Source organism: Mustela nivalis, assembly GCF_964662115.1.
Source record: "Mustela nivalis genome assembly, chromosome: 2".
NCBI lineage: Eukaryota > Metazoa > Chordata > Mammalia > Carnivora > Mustelidae > Mustela > Mustela nivalis.
This window is the reverse complement of record NC_139021.1, coordinates 92,297,948-92,312,472: the sequence shown is the minus strand read 5'-3', so window position 1 is coordinate 92,312,472 and position 14,525 is coordinate 92,297,948. Positions and strand designations below refer to the sequence as shown.

The window sequence follows — 14,525 nt, the reverse complement described above, 5'->3', positions numbered from 1 at the left end:
TACTCCTCTGACCAAATCCTAACTGACAAATACTTTCATTGGGACTTGATGTTTTAGTTATAAATTGTTCTTCAATGTTCTACTTTAATATTACAATCACAGTTCCTGCTTTTTTTAGATTTTGGTTTTCTTTCCTTTTTTTTTTTTTAAGATTTATTTATTTATTTTGGTGGGGGAGGAGCAGAGGGAGAAAATCTCAAGCAGACAACCTGCTGAACACAGAGCCTGACAGGGGGCTCCATCTCAGGACCCTGAGATCATGACCTGAGTCTAAACCAGGAGTCTGACACTCAAGTGACTGAGCGACCCAGGAGCCTCTAGATGTGAGTATTCTTTTATAAACAGATTTTAAAATCTTTTTTTTTTTTTAAGATTTATTTATTTATTTGAGAGAGGGAGAGAGATAATGAGCAAGGGGAGGGGCAGAGGGAGAAGGAGAGAGAATCCTCAAGCAGACTCCCCGGTGAGTGCATGGTTTGACTGGGGGCTCAATCCCAGGATCCTGAGGTCATGACCTGAGCTGAAATCAAGTCAATGATCAACTGACTGAGCCACCCAGGCGCCCCTTGAAAATATTTTAATATGCAAATTAAACCCTTTTGTAAATGATATTATGATATGATTTAGTCTCAGCTCTGTCATATTATTTTCTTTGACAATTGCCACATGTATTATACTGTACTTACTACTCTTCTCCCCCCCCCCCCCACCTATCTGGTATGTATTCTTTGCTATTTTAAAATTTTTTGTCTTATGGTTTTAGAATAGGGTTCCTGATTTTGGAGAATATATATATTTTGCTTTGTGGCCAAGTTTTATATTTTTATATTACCCTTCCTTCCTTCCTTGTTTCCTAACCTTTCAACATTTGGCTGTGAATTTTACTGCCTGTTTAATAGTCAATGATATGATTCTGTTTTCTCTTTTCTCTTTCCCTTCTCCTTCAACTATTTTTAGCTGCTGTTGTTTTACTTTACCAGAAAGTATAATGTCTACATACTATTCTTCTGCCAATTAAATATATAAATGGTCTCCATCGGTCATTTTGTTGGTTTTTCTGTTTTCTCTTGGATGGGGGGAATCTTACTCCCCAGGAAAGGCATATACTGGTCTCTGAATTTTTGCACCCAGTTCCTTTCTGTGTGTTTATAGCTGCACACAGAAATCCTTGGCTGATATTTTCTCGCATTGAGCTTCTTGGTTCTTGTAAATGGTGCTCTGTTGTTCCCTGGCTTTGTGTAATGTTCTTCAGAAGTCTGATACCAGCCTAAATTTGTGATCTCTATAAGTAATTTGATCTTGATACCTTTAAAATCCAATAGTTTTACTAAGATACGTCTTGGAGTTTTTCAGGGTACATGGAAGTTACTTCTGATATACAATTTAGTTTTTTTCTTATCTTCGAATTCTCTTCCAGGATTACAGCATTTCCCCGTTTTAATTTTATAGTTGACATCACTGTATAAACACCATAGCAGTGGTACAGCATAATGACTTGACAAACATATATTGTGAAATGATGACCACAATAAAGTTAACATTCATCACCTCGTGGATAAAAAAAGAAAAAAAAGTTGTTTTTCTTGTAATGAGACCTACTCTGTTAATAACTTTCAAATGGGCCAAGCTGTATTATCCATCATGATGTAGTTACATTGAATATTCCATTGGAGATTATAGTTTTATTTACTTATTTATTTATTTATAAAGATTTTTATTTATTTATTTGATAGAGAGATCACAAGTAGGCAGAGCAGCAGGCAGAGAGGGAGGGAAGCAGGCTCCCCACTTAGCAGAGAGCTCGATGAGGGGCTCGATCCCAGGACCCCAAGACCATGGCCTGAGCCAAAGGCAGAGGCCCAACCACTGAGTCACCCAGGTGCTCCTATTTTTCTAAATTTTTTTTAAAGATTTTTATTTACTTATTTGACAGACAGAGATCACAAGCAGGCAGAGGCAGGCAGAGAGAGAAGGAAGGAAGCAGGCTCCCCGCTGAGCAGAGAGCCCGATGCCCGCTTGATCCCAGGACCCTAAGATCATGACCTGAGCTGAAGGCAGAGGCTTAACCCGCTAAGCCACCAAGGAGCCCTGAGGTTATAGTTTTAATACTAATTCTGCTTCCCTGGTGCTTCTGTGTTGAGGACTCTGGTTATAGGCGTTTTGGTCCTCATTTCCATTCATTCCAACCACTTCTCTTTGAACACTTTGCTTCTTTCTTTAAGTTATTTTCAATGTCTTGATTATTTTCTTGCCATTCTTTAGTGTCCTTTTACCTATTTTTATTTGACTCTATTCTCCCATGGGCACTTTGTAATTATTCTCGGTCTTTCAGGGAGTTCTGTCTTATTTTCAACTTCTTCCCTGAATTTGATCAACTTTTGTTGCATTTCTTCCTGTTTGTCTAGTTTGTTCTTAGTTTTTAAATTTCTCATTGTAGTTGTCCCCATGTGTGCGTATATGTACGTCTGGATGTGTGCACGTGTCCACATAATGCTTTGGTCAGTTTGGTGGTTTGCTGGGTGGTGTTACAATTCCTCCTGCTTCCTGGTTTTAGGGGTGTGTGTGTGTATTTTCATTAGCTGAAAATGCTACGATTCTTTTTTTTTTCCCATCAAAAACAAATGTGATTCCTTTTTCGTTTTTATTTTCTTTTAATGGTAGCTTCGTATGCTGCCAATCAGATGCTATTCTGTTACTGGAAATTTTGACACAGGGCTCCCAGTTCAGGAATGTTCTCTTCTATCTGTAGAGTGAAGTGCAGTTTTCAATAGGTCACGGTGTCTGGGGGAGGGACTGGCTGTCTTTTATTTCTGCAGGATCTTTAATTTGCCCTTTTTACTTCCTTCTATCCCTTCACTGCCAGGCCTCCAAAGGGCATTACTTTTTCTTTATTTGTTTGACTCTTCCCAGAAGCAAGGCTTCTTCAAGGCTGCCACCTCCTGTCCCATTCTCTTTCAAACCTATTCCCTGTTAAGTACCCCACCTGTGTTCTGTTTTAGTTCTTGGTGTTGGACTTTCTCTTTGTAGAGGTTTTAAGCCAGGACTTCACTTAAGTCCTTGGCAACAGCGCAGGGAGCTCTGCTGGAATTTGATGTCTTTTCTTTCTGCTACTTAAGAAGTAATTAGAAGTTCAGTTCCCGGCATTCCCTCTCCCAGTAGTGCTGAAGGCTTATTGGTGTTTGCATTTTGTTGAAGATGCGAGTGGAGATTCAGATTCATGAAGCTGCCATCATCCTCCAGACTGGTAAGCTCCTGGAATCACTTTTGAAATACCAAGTGCCAAGCAACATTTACTTTCTTTCCTAGGAGCACGGGAAACTTTGAGTGTGGCAAGGGCATCATCAAGGTTACCCAGATTCTGTTACAAGACAGATGAGTCTCCCTGAGATGCTTCTGTGTTAACTCTTCTTTCTTCTTTTAAGAAAGCAACACATTAAAAGGGAAAGATTGAAAAATATATATATTGCGTCCCTTCTTCCCCTTTCATGTTGATTAAAAACAAAATAAAACAAAAGAATCCTGCTATTCAGGGCTGTCCATTCTCGGAAAAATATTCTCTGGACTTCTCTTACTCTACCTGGAGGCTCCCACCTGTGACTAAATAATCACATGAAATGGGCAGCTGGGGATCAGGGATGGTTTGCTGCAAGATTAGTAAGAAAACTGCAGGGAGCAGCTGCGAAGTCGGGTCCGGCAGGCGGGTTTGCACCAAAACGCTCAGGTGGGCCGGCCGCTAAGGGTCCGAGTCGGTCCCCAAGACCCCGGACCCAAGAGGTGACAGCCTAGGCGGGGCGGCGCGCGGCAGCCTTGACCGCCAGGGTCCTGGGTGCGTGTGCACGTGTGTGTGTGCGCACGTGTGCGCGCGCTCCGCCCGGCGCCGGGCAGCCACCTGTCACTCAGGGGCCGCGGCGGGGAGGACGTAGAGGGGGCGGGGCGGCGGCCCGGCTCGCGGAGGCCCTCCCGGCGGAACCCCCGCGTGCCGCAGCCATGGAGACGCGGTAATCCCCTCCTCCGGCCCGCGCCTCGGCCCCCGCAGCCGCCGCCGATTGGTCGCCCTTTGCTCCCTGACCCGCCCGCCGCCTCCGAGGCCGCCGCTTCCTGCTCGGGCGCCGCGCCGCGCTCCCGGCCCGGGGCGGAGCTCGGGCGCTGGGCGCGCGCCGCCTTCGCCGCCGCTGAGCAGCTGCCCGCGCCGGAGGAGGAGCCGCCGCCGCGCCCTTCCCCTTCCTCCGCTCCTCCCCCGGCCCGCTCCCCGCCCGCGCCGGCCCCAGGCAGCACTCGCGAGCAGCGGCGGCCGCGGCCGGCGGCCGAGAGGGGAGAATGCGGCGGCGTTCGCGGATGCTGCTCTGCTTCGCCTTCCTGTGGGTGCTGGGCATCGCCTACTACATGTACTCGGGGGGCGGCTCCGCGCTGGCCGCGGGCGCGGGCGGCGGCGCCGGCAGGAAGGTGAGTGGGGCGCCCTGCCCGGGCCCGGCCCCCCTCCCCCGCCCGACTCCGCTTTCCCCGCCGGCCCCTCCCGCGCCGACGCGCCCCCTGCCCGGCTGCAGACCCCTGCTCCGACGTGGCCGGCCGGGCGCCGAGGGGCTCTGCTGCCCCTCCTGCTGGCCTCTGCCCGGACCTAGGCTCGGGCCCCCGCTCCTCTCCTCGGGCTTCCCAACCGATTCGCCAGGGCCAGGGGTGCCTCCGGCCCCTCCGCGCTCGCCCGGCTCGGGAGAGGGCGACCCGGCGCCGCCCCGCAGGGGCTGGGGACCCCAGACGCCTTTCTCGTCGCCCCCAGTCCCCCTCCGCAGACGTCCCCCTCTGTCTGCTCCACGTAATTGAAGTTGAGTCCTGTCCGGCCGCCGGGAGCCCCGTCCCCTGCGGCGGGAAGTTTCGCCGCGGGGGTGTTGGGACCCACAGAAGGGGGTGGGCAGGAGGGGAGGGAGAGGCGGCCGCCTTTGCGAAGTGTCAGGTACCGGAGACAGGAGTCCAAGTTTCTTCGCCGCCCTTTGGTACAAGCCGCCGCAGTCCTCACCCTGTTCCCCCTCGTCACGGGGAGTGGTGGTCCCGGGCAGGCCGGGGACGCTGCCCCTTTCTCTCCGTACGCTACCTCTGGGGGCGCGCTGGGGGGTGTGCGGTGGGGGGTGTGCGGCCGGCCCCGGGCCGGACTGAACGGACTCCCAGGGCGGGTGCAAGCGGACGGCCAGCGTGCCTCTGCGCGGGGAGTGAAGCGGGTCGCGGACATCCCGAACCGCCCGTCCCCAGCATCTTCCCTTCTCGTCCCGTGTGTTACGGCCGGGTCCGCTCGGCCCCCGCCGCCCGGCCGTGGCCCCCTGCCCCGCTGCCCGGTTACGCGGGGCCGGTCCCTGGTCCATAGCTGTGCTTGGAGCAGGCTCCCAGGGGCCGAGTGGTTAGGCCATGGGGACCGTGTAAGCCACCGGGACCGCCCAGGAGGAAATCGAGCGGCCAGAGACGCCCCAGCGGCGGGGTTCTGCGGCCGGGCGCCCGCTGGGAGCCCAGGGCTTTCGCGGTGCACATGCCGCCCGCGGGGTTGAGGTGTTTGGTGGAGAATCGGTTTTGAAAGCCGCGTTATCTTTTCCGAAATCCTGTAACCCTCATTACTGTGACGTTTAGTGGCTCGGCAAACCCAGGAAATACTGAGTTAATGGAGGTGGACCGCGGGTTGGGCTGGGACTAGGGAATGGTATTCTGGAACAAGGCAGAGGGGATTGACTGTATGAACAGACTTCCTAGCCTGAGAATCAGACCCATGAAGTCGAGGCTTCTTCAGGGATTTTCCCCCCTGGTTTGTTTGTTTCTTTCTCTTACTCATTCATTCATTCATTCATTCTCACCTGAAGGTATTAGATGAGGTAGGTATCTTGTTTGAGTCCTGGGTTTGCTCTGTCTGGCGGGGGCAGAAATGAAAAGTCTTTCCATGTGCTGGATTGGCCTAGCTTAGTCCTGAGCCAGCAGTGTGCTCTTAGCCCATTTTTTTTCTTTCCTTTTTTTAATGCAGGGAACTGCTGTCTGTGTACCTGAAGTCTCTTGTTTGTTTTTGAAGGGCAGCGAGCAGGGCATCCAGTAGGAGCAGTGCAGCCCTTTGAAAACTACAGTCATGTTAAACTGGAATTATTCTCAAAACTTTGCTTTGCAGAAAAATGGGCCTTGGCAGGTCCACATGGCGTGGTGTGCCGGTAGGACCTGGCAAAGCCTTCTGCCTTTCATGCAAAAGAAAAACAAACAAATAAGCCACACTGGTATTTCTCTTTCCTTGGTTTGGCACTTGCATGAGTACATGTGCTTAGACATAGCAACAGTGTGGCCTTAGCATCCAGAGAGACTGATTTCTCCCTTGTGGGCTTCAGCTGCTGGGTTTTGAGGGGTCCTCTGTGTTAACCCCTGAAGTGGTACCCTTAATTAAAAAAAAAAAATGCAAGAACTGTTTGTGACTTAGTGGCAATGGGAAGGTACAGAGATCAGGTAGGAAAAAAAATGCATGGGCAATGAACAATTATACATGGAGTGGTGATTTGGGATTCTATTCTGTCAACGAACCATAAAATTTAATCCTAGCCCTTAGAATGGTTTAGTGATTTGTCAGTTGAGAAAGAGGTGTGTAAATGCAATAGCTTTTGAAATCGCAGTAAAAGACTCATTAACTTAGTGTTGTGGACCCTGGTATAAAACTCGAAACCGTGAGACTGTTCTGAAGGGCTTGAATAGAGCCCTACTGTCCTGAATTTCCGAATCCAGAGTATAAAACTGCGTCGTCTTCCTTCCCCCTGAATTGTTTTCATGGATTTCAAGACTCAAGAGTCTTCAAATTTAGTTCATCCTTATGATAAAAGGAAATATGTAGTTTTTTTTGTTTTGTTTTGTCTTGTTTTTTTTAGCTTGCAAAGTATGGACATGAAAAAAGATCACGTGGTATGCAAGTTAAGGCAGAATTTAAATACTAGTGATAGTTTTTTAAGATGCAAGTGGAATGGATGTTTCTTCTCTTGCTCCACGCAACGCTATAGTAAGTCAAGCCTTTCCTTCCATATTGAGCCAATTTCTCTCTGCCCCGGCGTTTTTCACGGGGTACCAGTCTTCAGGATTAGGCTTTGGGGGATTGTCTGACTGGTGCGGGCCTGGTGTTTCTGCTGCTTCAGCACCCCCTCCCGGCCTTGTCACTGTGTGCCCTGCCTGTTAAATAACTCTTCTCGAGATGGTTATTCTTCACTTGGCAAACCCCAGAAAGCCACCCCACCTCAGGTTGCAGATCTAATAAAGGAAGACAGGAGCAGATGCTCAAAGGCAGTCGGACCATTGCCGCACCATCTGGGACGCAAGGCTGAGGTCTGGGGTGTGAGGTCAATCAGTTTCTGCGTAATATTGTCAAAAATCAGTGCATTTGCATTTGTGTAGATCTCTCCACTCCTCCCATAGTTTGCCCCCCCCCCCACAACTGATGCTTTGCACTCCAAGGATGCCTTTCCTTTAAGCATCTTAAATGCTCTAAAATTTTAATCATGTTAAGTCTCCCCCAGGCCTTGGCTCCTTGGATGGAGCCGTAGAAAAGAAGGGATTTCTGTTGCAGTGAACCTGCCTCTGGATAAAGTGTGGCTGTTGAGGCTGGAAAGGGGAGGATTTCCCAGTATGTGAAGCATGATTGCTCCTGAAAGAGAGTGTGTCCAGTCTGAGACCCCCCCCTTTTCTGTGCTGCTCCCACCCTTGGGAAGTGAGGGAAAGCCGTAGTTGAAGGACAGGACCAAGGGCTGGGCGGCCCATTCGCTTTCCACCTCCCCTCCCTGATGAGCGGGCACAGGGCTGCCCTTACTCTGGGCGTGCGAGAGTGGAGGACTTTGGGGGTGATCTTGCAGGAGGCATTTGGGGGGAAGAGGGAGTGATGAGAGCCCCCCTTGGTTGGGGCATGGGACACGTATAGGGGGACAGTAGGGTTTGAAACTGGAGAAGGAGTTGGGGACTGGGCTATAGAGAGAGGGTTTCGCACACCAAGCTGACTTGTTGGTTTTTAATTTGGTCCATCATGGGAAACAGCAGGGTGTTTTGAGCTGGGTGGTGGACATTCACAGGAAGAATGGCACGAATCCACTTATTGGCACTGAGTGACCTTAGCTCTCCACCCCCTTTTGCTTAGTGACCTTTACTAATTTAACGAGCTTCTCTGACTCTCCGTTTCTCCTCTTTACAGTGGGGATCATCATTTTCACCTTGTGGTGGCGAGCTAAATGCCAGCAGTAGGTGTTGGGGAACAGTAGACACGGAATAAATGGTTTAGAAGTTTGGGGGGATAAGGAAAAAGTAAAAGGCAGAAATACTCCTTGAAAATATATTGAACCAGGAATCTGCAGTGTCTTCTTGCTCTCTGGAAAATCGTTGACGTTTTTATTTTGTCTTTTATCCTTCATCCATTCCTCTGACATTGATTTGTTCAGTGTATCTGGACTCGGACTGAAGAACCTTGAATGACATTAAGGGCTGCCTTTTGGGGGAGGGGTCCAGACATGCCAACTCTCCGGAACCCCACTGCGGTGTCCCACCTATGGGCAGCCAGCAGGAAAGCTTGGGTGGAGGCCACACCTTTCTCTGTGGTTGGGTAAGCAGTGGGGGTGTCTCTGTGAACGTGGCCCGAGGTGGAGGTTTCTTGTGGCAAGGAAGCCAGCCTGCTCCATGCCCCCCCACCCCTCAGATCTGGGCTCTCCTCCCCTGCCCCTGTAGCCTTGCCTCTTCGGGCAGGGGGGGAGGTGGCCGTGACTGCTCTCCTGTGACTGCTACGAGATGGGACTTGAAGCTGCCACGTGCTTGGATGGGTGTCAGTAGAGCTGGGAGTCTGTGCGTGGACCTCGCTCCCTAGAGTCAGTCTGCAGTTTAAGGAAGTTCCATTGGAGATGAGAGCCTGAAGCCAAGGTAGGGAGGGCATTCGTGGTGGGAAAGCACTATAGCTGGAGAACCTGACAAAGGGCGCTGGGATGGAGACTGTTCTGTAAGGAAAACCAAGTTTCCTTGTTCCCTAGTTATATTGTGGCTGCCTCCGGGTGCTCAAACGTAAGGGGACAGATTGTGACTGATAAACAGTGCCAATGTGATAAGTGCATCCCTTCACCTCCCAGCAAGCATGCAGAAGAAGCTGCTGGACCCCGTACAGGGGAGGGTCAGCTTGCTTGGGCTGTCAGACCTTGAGGTAGGGTTGGGGGGACCTAGCTGGTAAAGGGTGTACGTGGGCTTCAGGCCCTGTCTGTCTCTGCACCGTATCTCCTCATGTGTGGTGGGATTCCTCTTCGGAACAGGGGAGGAGGTCATCGAGAGGTGGTCGATAGGTTTATGGCTTTAGATTCTATAATATCTTGTTTTGCCCTTCATGTTTTCCAGATCTCTGGAGGGCAGGAAGTAAGTTTGGGAAGAAGTCGATTTCGAAGCAGGCAGTGCTGGGCTGCCTACCTTCTAGCAAATCAGAGGCAGTGGGCTTGGTGGAAGGAGGAGGAGGAGGTGGTGAGGGTGAGGCTGCTGGCGGCAGAGACCCAGGCACATGCAGGAGTTGACTTTGAGGTTGTGGCTGGGATCCTGGGAAAGGCACAGGGTATTCCTGGGGTGGGGGGCAGGGGCAGAATCTGTGAGGTCTCCTAGCTGGCCCAGCAGAATTCATGGGATGAGAAAATAGCCATACCTGGCCAAATCCACTCCCCCTTCTTGTTCTTCTGCTTTTCTCCTTGTGAATCCTGTTCTGGAAGGTTTGCTGAGACATACAAGCCGTGTGGATGTCCACATGGAAACACAGCCATACGGGGCTGTTGCACAGATTAGAACAGGGGGATGCTTCCGTGCTGGTTATTAATTAAGTACCCATCTAAAGACCCCAAAGGGCTCCCAGCCCCTGGCTGTCCAGGTCGCTTCCCTTGGGCTCCCTCCTCCATGATCAGCAACCAAAGAATTAACACCTGCCACCGCTTGGCCCTTTTGGAGCCTGGGTGTTGAGTAGCACTCCTGTAAGTGTGCCACTTGGACCCAAAGAAGCGTTGCCTGGGCTCACTTCTCTGACCTGAAAGGTCACCTTTCCTTTGAGGCAATGTTCGATTCTCCTTACTACTGGGGACCCTGGTTCCCTTCCTGTCGTCTTGGAGCCTTGCCTCCAACTGCCTTATTGGTGAAGTTTTTGAAGGCGGATCTCCTGTCTGGCACTCCCACGAGCAGACTCTCCAGAGTGGGTTTCAGGATAGGCTGGCCCTGGTGAGAAACAATCCTTCGAGAACTAGATTGAAAGTGTTGGAGGGGGCACCCCAGTGGACACTCATGCCCTCGTAGAACTTGACCTTGTCTCTTAGCTGGCAGGAGGATTTGTGAGCCTTAGCCATGTGCTTGACCTGAAGGACTGACTCCAGGTGGTCTGGTTTACCTGTCCACTTAAGAGAGCCTTCTCCACCTTTCTCCTTGCTGACCACGTGCCCCTTTCTGGGAAATAAAAAGTCAGATGCATCAGCAAACAAGGCCTTCCATGGCGGAGCCCGTCCTCCTCGCCCTTGGTCCCCTGCCCTGGGTGGGTAAATCTCTGTTCCTGGCCTCACTTTTGCCCCTTGCTGCCTGGGGTGAGACATTCTGTCATGTCCCGTATTCCGGGCCCGGGAAACGTGGCATTTTAGACACATCGGGTTTCTTAGCGTGCCGGAATGTGGAAGGCAGTGATTCACTGGGACTGGGTTTGAAGAAATGGTCACAATTAATCTCCTCCTGGGCCTACATGGAAACAGCTTTCCTGGGCTCTCGTGCAGCCGCAGCCAAGGGGCAGCTTTCTGGGGCCGGGGAGCGGGCCAGTCCCTGGGGCTCACTGAGGTCTCGTGGGACTACCTGCCTTGGCAGACTGTGGCCTGGGCTTCTGCCCTTCTTAGTCTCCCAGGTCCCGAGTGCCGGCCACCTGGTCCTGCCGAGCTGGCGGTTTCTTGCCCACTGACTCTTCGGAGGAGGCAGGGTCAGCGTGGCTAGGACAGAGTTGCTGGATTTCCAGAGGCCAGAACTGGCCACATGGTTTGTCAGGGTTAAGGGGCCTTCTGGGGCGTCATCAGCCCAGAGGGGGTTGCTCAGTCTTGACGTGGTTGACATTTGGAGCCAGATCATCTTGGTTTTGGGTGTTGCCCTATGCGTGGTGGTGTTTAGATGCTTTTCTACCCCGTAGGGGACCACACTGCCAAGTGTCGTCAGGAGGTCAGAGTCCCCCCGCCCCTCATTTAGAGCCACTGCTCTGTCTCTGTTAACTTTGATTTCTTTCTTCTCCCTGCAACCTTTGCAGCTGGACCCTTGTAGAACAGGACAGCCTCTCTGTGAGGTCTGGGGTGGATCCCCCAGGTCAAGGGTTTTAATAATTAATAAATGTGTGTGCTGTTTGCACCCGCTGTGTGCCAGGCTCGGTCCTAAAGCTGCCGTATCCATATGAACTCAGCGACTCCTCGTAATAGCCCTTTGTTTCCTCTCATTTTGCTGATGAAGCCTGATGCATAGAGAGGGTAAGTCACTTTCCCAAGGTTGCAGAGCTGGCGGATGGCAGACCCAGACTCGTCTGTGTGCTGGGACTGCTCTCCGAGGTCATAGCATGCTCTCGGGCCAGGCTTCCCCTGCTCCCTTCCATGCATTTTGGCAGAGCTCTCATCCTGCCACACCGCGTCAGAAATTCCTGGAAGGCATCTTGGACCGCGCTCAGGAATGCCCTGATGGTAGCCTTGGTCTGTCTTGTTCTTTTCTTCCTTTTCACCTTTTGCGCCCTGAGAGGTTTTGTGTGTTCTTACCCTCCCCCCTGCTCCATGTCTGCCTGTCCGGAAGATGACATCCTCGGCTGCCCCTCTGGCAGGAGCAGAAATGACAACAGGCTCTGGTCCCTTCCATTCATTCTTTCAGTGACTGTTTCTTCAACCCCTGCTATATGACAGGCATTATTGGGGTACTTGGGAATATGGCAGCAAATATAACAACCCCTTTGCTCATGGAACTTTCATTCCCAGGGGGAGTTAGCTAGACCAAAACACGAGGGGTAAAGAAATGACACAGTGTGGAAACAGGTGCTAATAAGTGCCTTGGGAAACACAGCAGTGTGGGGGGCTTAGGAATGGGGTGGGCGTCGTCCTGTTACTGCGGTGGTCCCCCGGCTCGATGCGGAAGTGAGGTTTGAACAGGTCTGAGCCCATGCTGGAAGCAGGTGAATCCCTGGGGCTCCCTCCACTTCCCACGCAGTCCCTGGTTTTAGCTGTGCCCTGTCTTCTGGTTGTAGGTCCTTTTGGTGGCTTTTGCCACATAAACGAGCTGGTTTTCTTTCCTGAAGATTGTAGCTTTTGATTTGTTACAGGTGGAATTTCCTCTGTGATGAGGCAGCCTGGGGTCTTCTTGTCCCAGGGGTGTCGTGGGTGATGTGTGTACTCCTCTTAGTGACACTGGACACTGGTATGCATACTCCCGTGTCCCCAGCCCCCACCCTGGACCTGCAACAGCCCTAGGTGCCCGCAGGTTAATTTGCTTATTGACTTGACTTGGTAGAATGTGCTTGCCGAACAGTCTCCGTGCTTGCTGTCCGAGCTGATCTCTGTGAAATGCTGAGTTGGCCTGGGGGGCCGTCTGCTCTCCGTTGTCAAGTACGCCGTTAACTGACATTGCACACTGGCGGAGTGCTTTCCACGCATGTCATCATTCAATGAGAAACCCTCGTGGATCCCCGGGCACCTGCTTGGGGCACAGGATTTCTGCTGTGATGTGATCTCCCTGAGTTGCTATGGGGGTTGGGGCTTGTTGATTCCTGCAGGACAACCAGCCTGTAGGAACCCAGATGTCAGAAGTCTGCCTGACACCCGGGCCTGGGAGAGGTTGTTCTCGGCAACGTGGGTGACGTTGAAGCCCCGCATCTTGGAAACTAGAATGGACGTATGACTTCACTGCCCACGCACTTTGGAGGGAGGTGGGATGGTAGGAAATTGCAGGCCCTCCTGGTTCTCAGGGGGAGCCTCCGGCTGCTTTTCAGAGACAATGTTGGCATGTATGAGGGCCTCTTAAGTTTCTCTGCGGGGTTCCATTCTATGACGCCAGTGTGAGACTCGATAGAGCGACTGGAACACTTGCATGGCAGCAAAGGAGAGGTCATTTTAAAGACCTACAGACTGAGGGGCAATTGTGGTTTCTCTGTCTCTGCTTCTTCAGAGGCCAGTGTGGGCAGTGGACTCTTTCTTGGTGGAGGGCTGCTGCCCCAGAAAGATGACACACTTCAGTGCAAGGGTCCGTCCTAGCTGAGTCACCCAGGAGAGCGGGAGCAGCTGATGTAAATTAGAGGTCTGCATTTGGGAGATGCCCATAATCGAAGCGCTCTGTTATCAGGCAGAGGCGAATGGCGGTGACTCTTGTGCAGGGGGATGTCCAGGGCTGTCCTGGATGACGGGCAGCTTGGCCCAGCTGGGACGCCTTCAGTCTCACTGTCTTGGTGCTTTCCCCCTCAGGGGCTCTCCTGTTGTCCTAGATTTTGAGCTTTTGCTCTGTGACCTTCACGAGGCTTACCCGCTTTTCCTCTCTTTTCCCTACCCCCTCTGCCCACTCGGGGCCCTTCCCGGCTCCCTTGTACCACTCAGCTCACCTACTTGTTTTTTTTTTGCCGCTCATTTTTGATAATCACTGACTTTCCCCTTTGTGTAGAATATACACCTTTTTATCAAATCTAAGATGCTATTACTCATAAAACCGTTATTTTATGTACCACTAGGAAAAGAAAAGGAACGCTGGTCATTGAACTGTGACACAACGGTTTCTTTTATCAGTTAACATTTTTATTTGTCTACTTATTTAAAGAGCTCTTTTAGACTTAATTAGACATTGATTTTTTCCATATATCACTCTTGTGCACTGAGATCAGAAGCTCAGTGGAACATTCTCTGTCCGTCGAGTGCTGGGATCTGTGGAAGTCAGCAGGGTGCTCGGTTTTCCTTCACAGAGCTCAGACTCACTGACCAAACCAACTAGAGAAAGACCTAAAAAGAAAAGAGAAAAAAAGAAAGAAAATTAGGGTTAAGTTGAATAAGGACTGGAGAGTAGATGAAAGGAAAAGCATCATCATTGATTTTATTGGTGGCAGTAATGGTCTTGGGGTTGTTTTTTGAAAATCCTTATCTTCTGTAGACCTAATCTAAAGTATTTATGGACGCAATGATACCATGCCTGGAAGGAAAATTATGGAAGCATAAGAGAGGGCAGATGTGTTATTGAATATGACTGATGGATACATGGGGTTCCTCCTACTATTTTATTTTTGTGTCCTTTTAAAAGTTTCTGCTCAGTGGGGAGCCTTCCCCCCTCCCCTCCCCCGCCTGCCTCTCTGCCTACTTGTGATCTCTGTCTGTCAAATAAATAAAATCTTTAAAAAAAAATTTCATTAACTTTTTTTAAAAAGTTGTTTGTAGATGTTTTAGCTAAAACTAGCAAACCGGGTGAAAACTAATATTTTTGAAAAAGCAGCTTGAAGGCTGAGTGATAAAGTCGGTGCAAGGTTTCTGTTCCCAGTTTCCCTTCTCCCAGGTGATGCTGCC

General features: G+C 50.8%; 1 protein-coding gene across 1 annotated transcript in view; it reads left to right on the top strand.

Annotated features, from left to right (window-relative positions):
• The first annotated feature begins 3,924 nt into the window (after positions 1–3,924).
• The window catches only part of GALNT2 (polypeptide N-acetylgalactosaminyltransferase 2), a 179,112-nt gene continuing 168,511 nt past the window's right edge, over positions 3,925–14,525 (top strand). Inside the window, exon 1 of the mRNA XM_082718864.1 lies at positions 3,925–4,443. Within this exon, the coding sequence (XP_082574990.1) occupies positions 4,318–4,443 (126 nt within the window). The 5' untranslated portion in view covers positions 3,925–4,317. The remainder of the gene's footprint in view (positions 4,444–14,525) is intronic.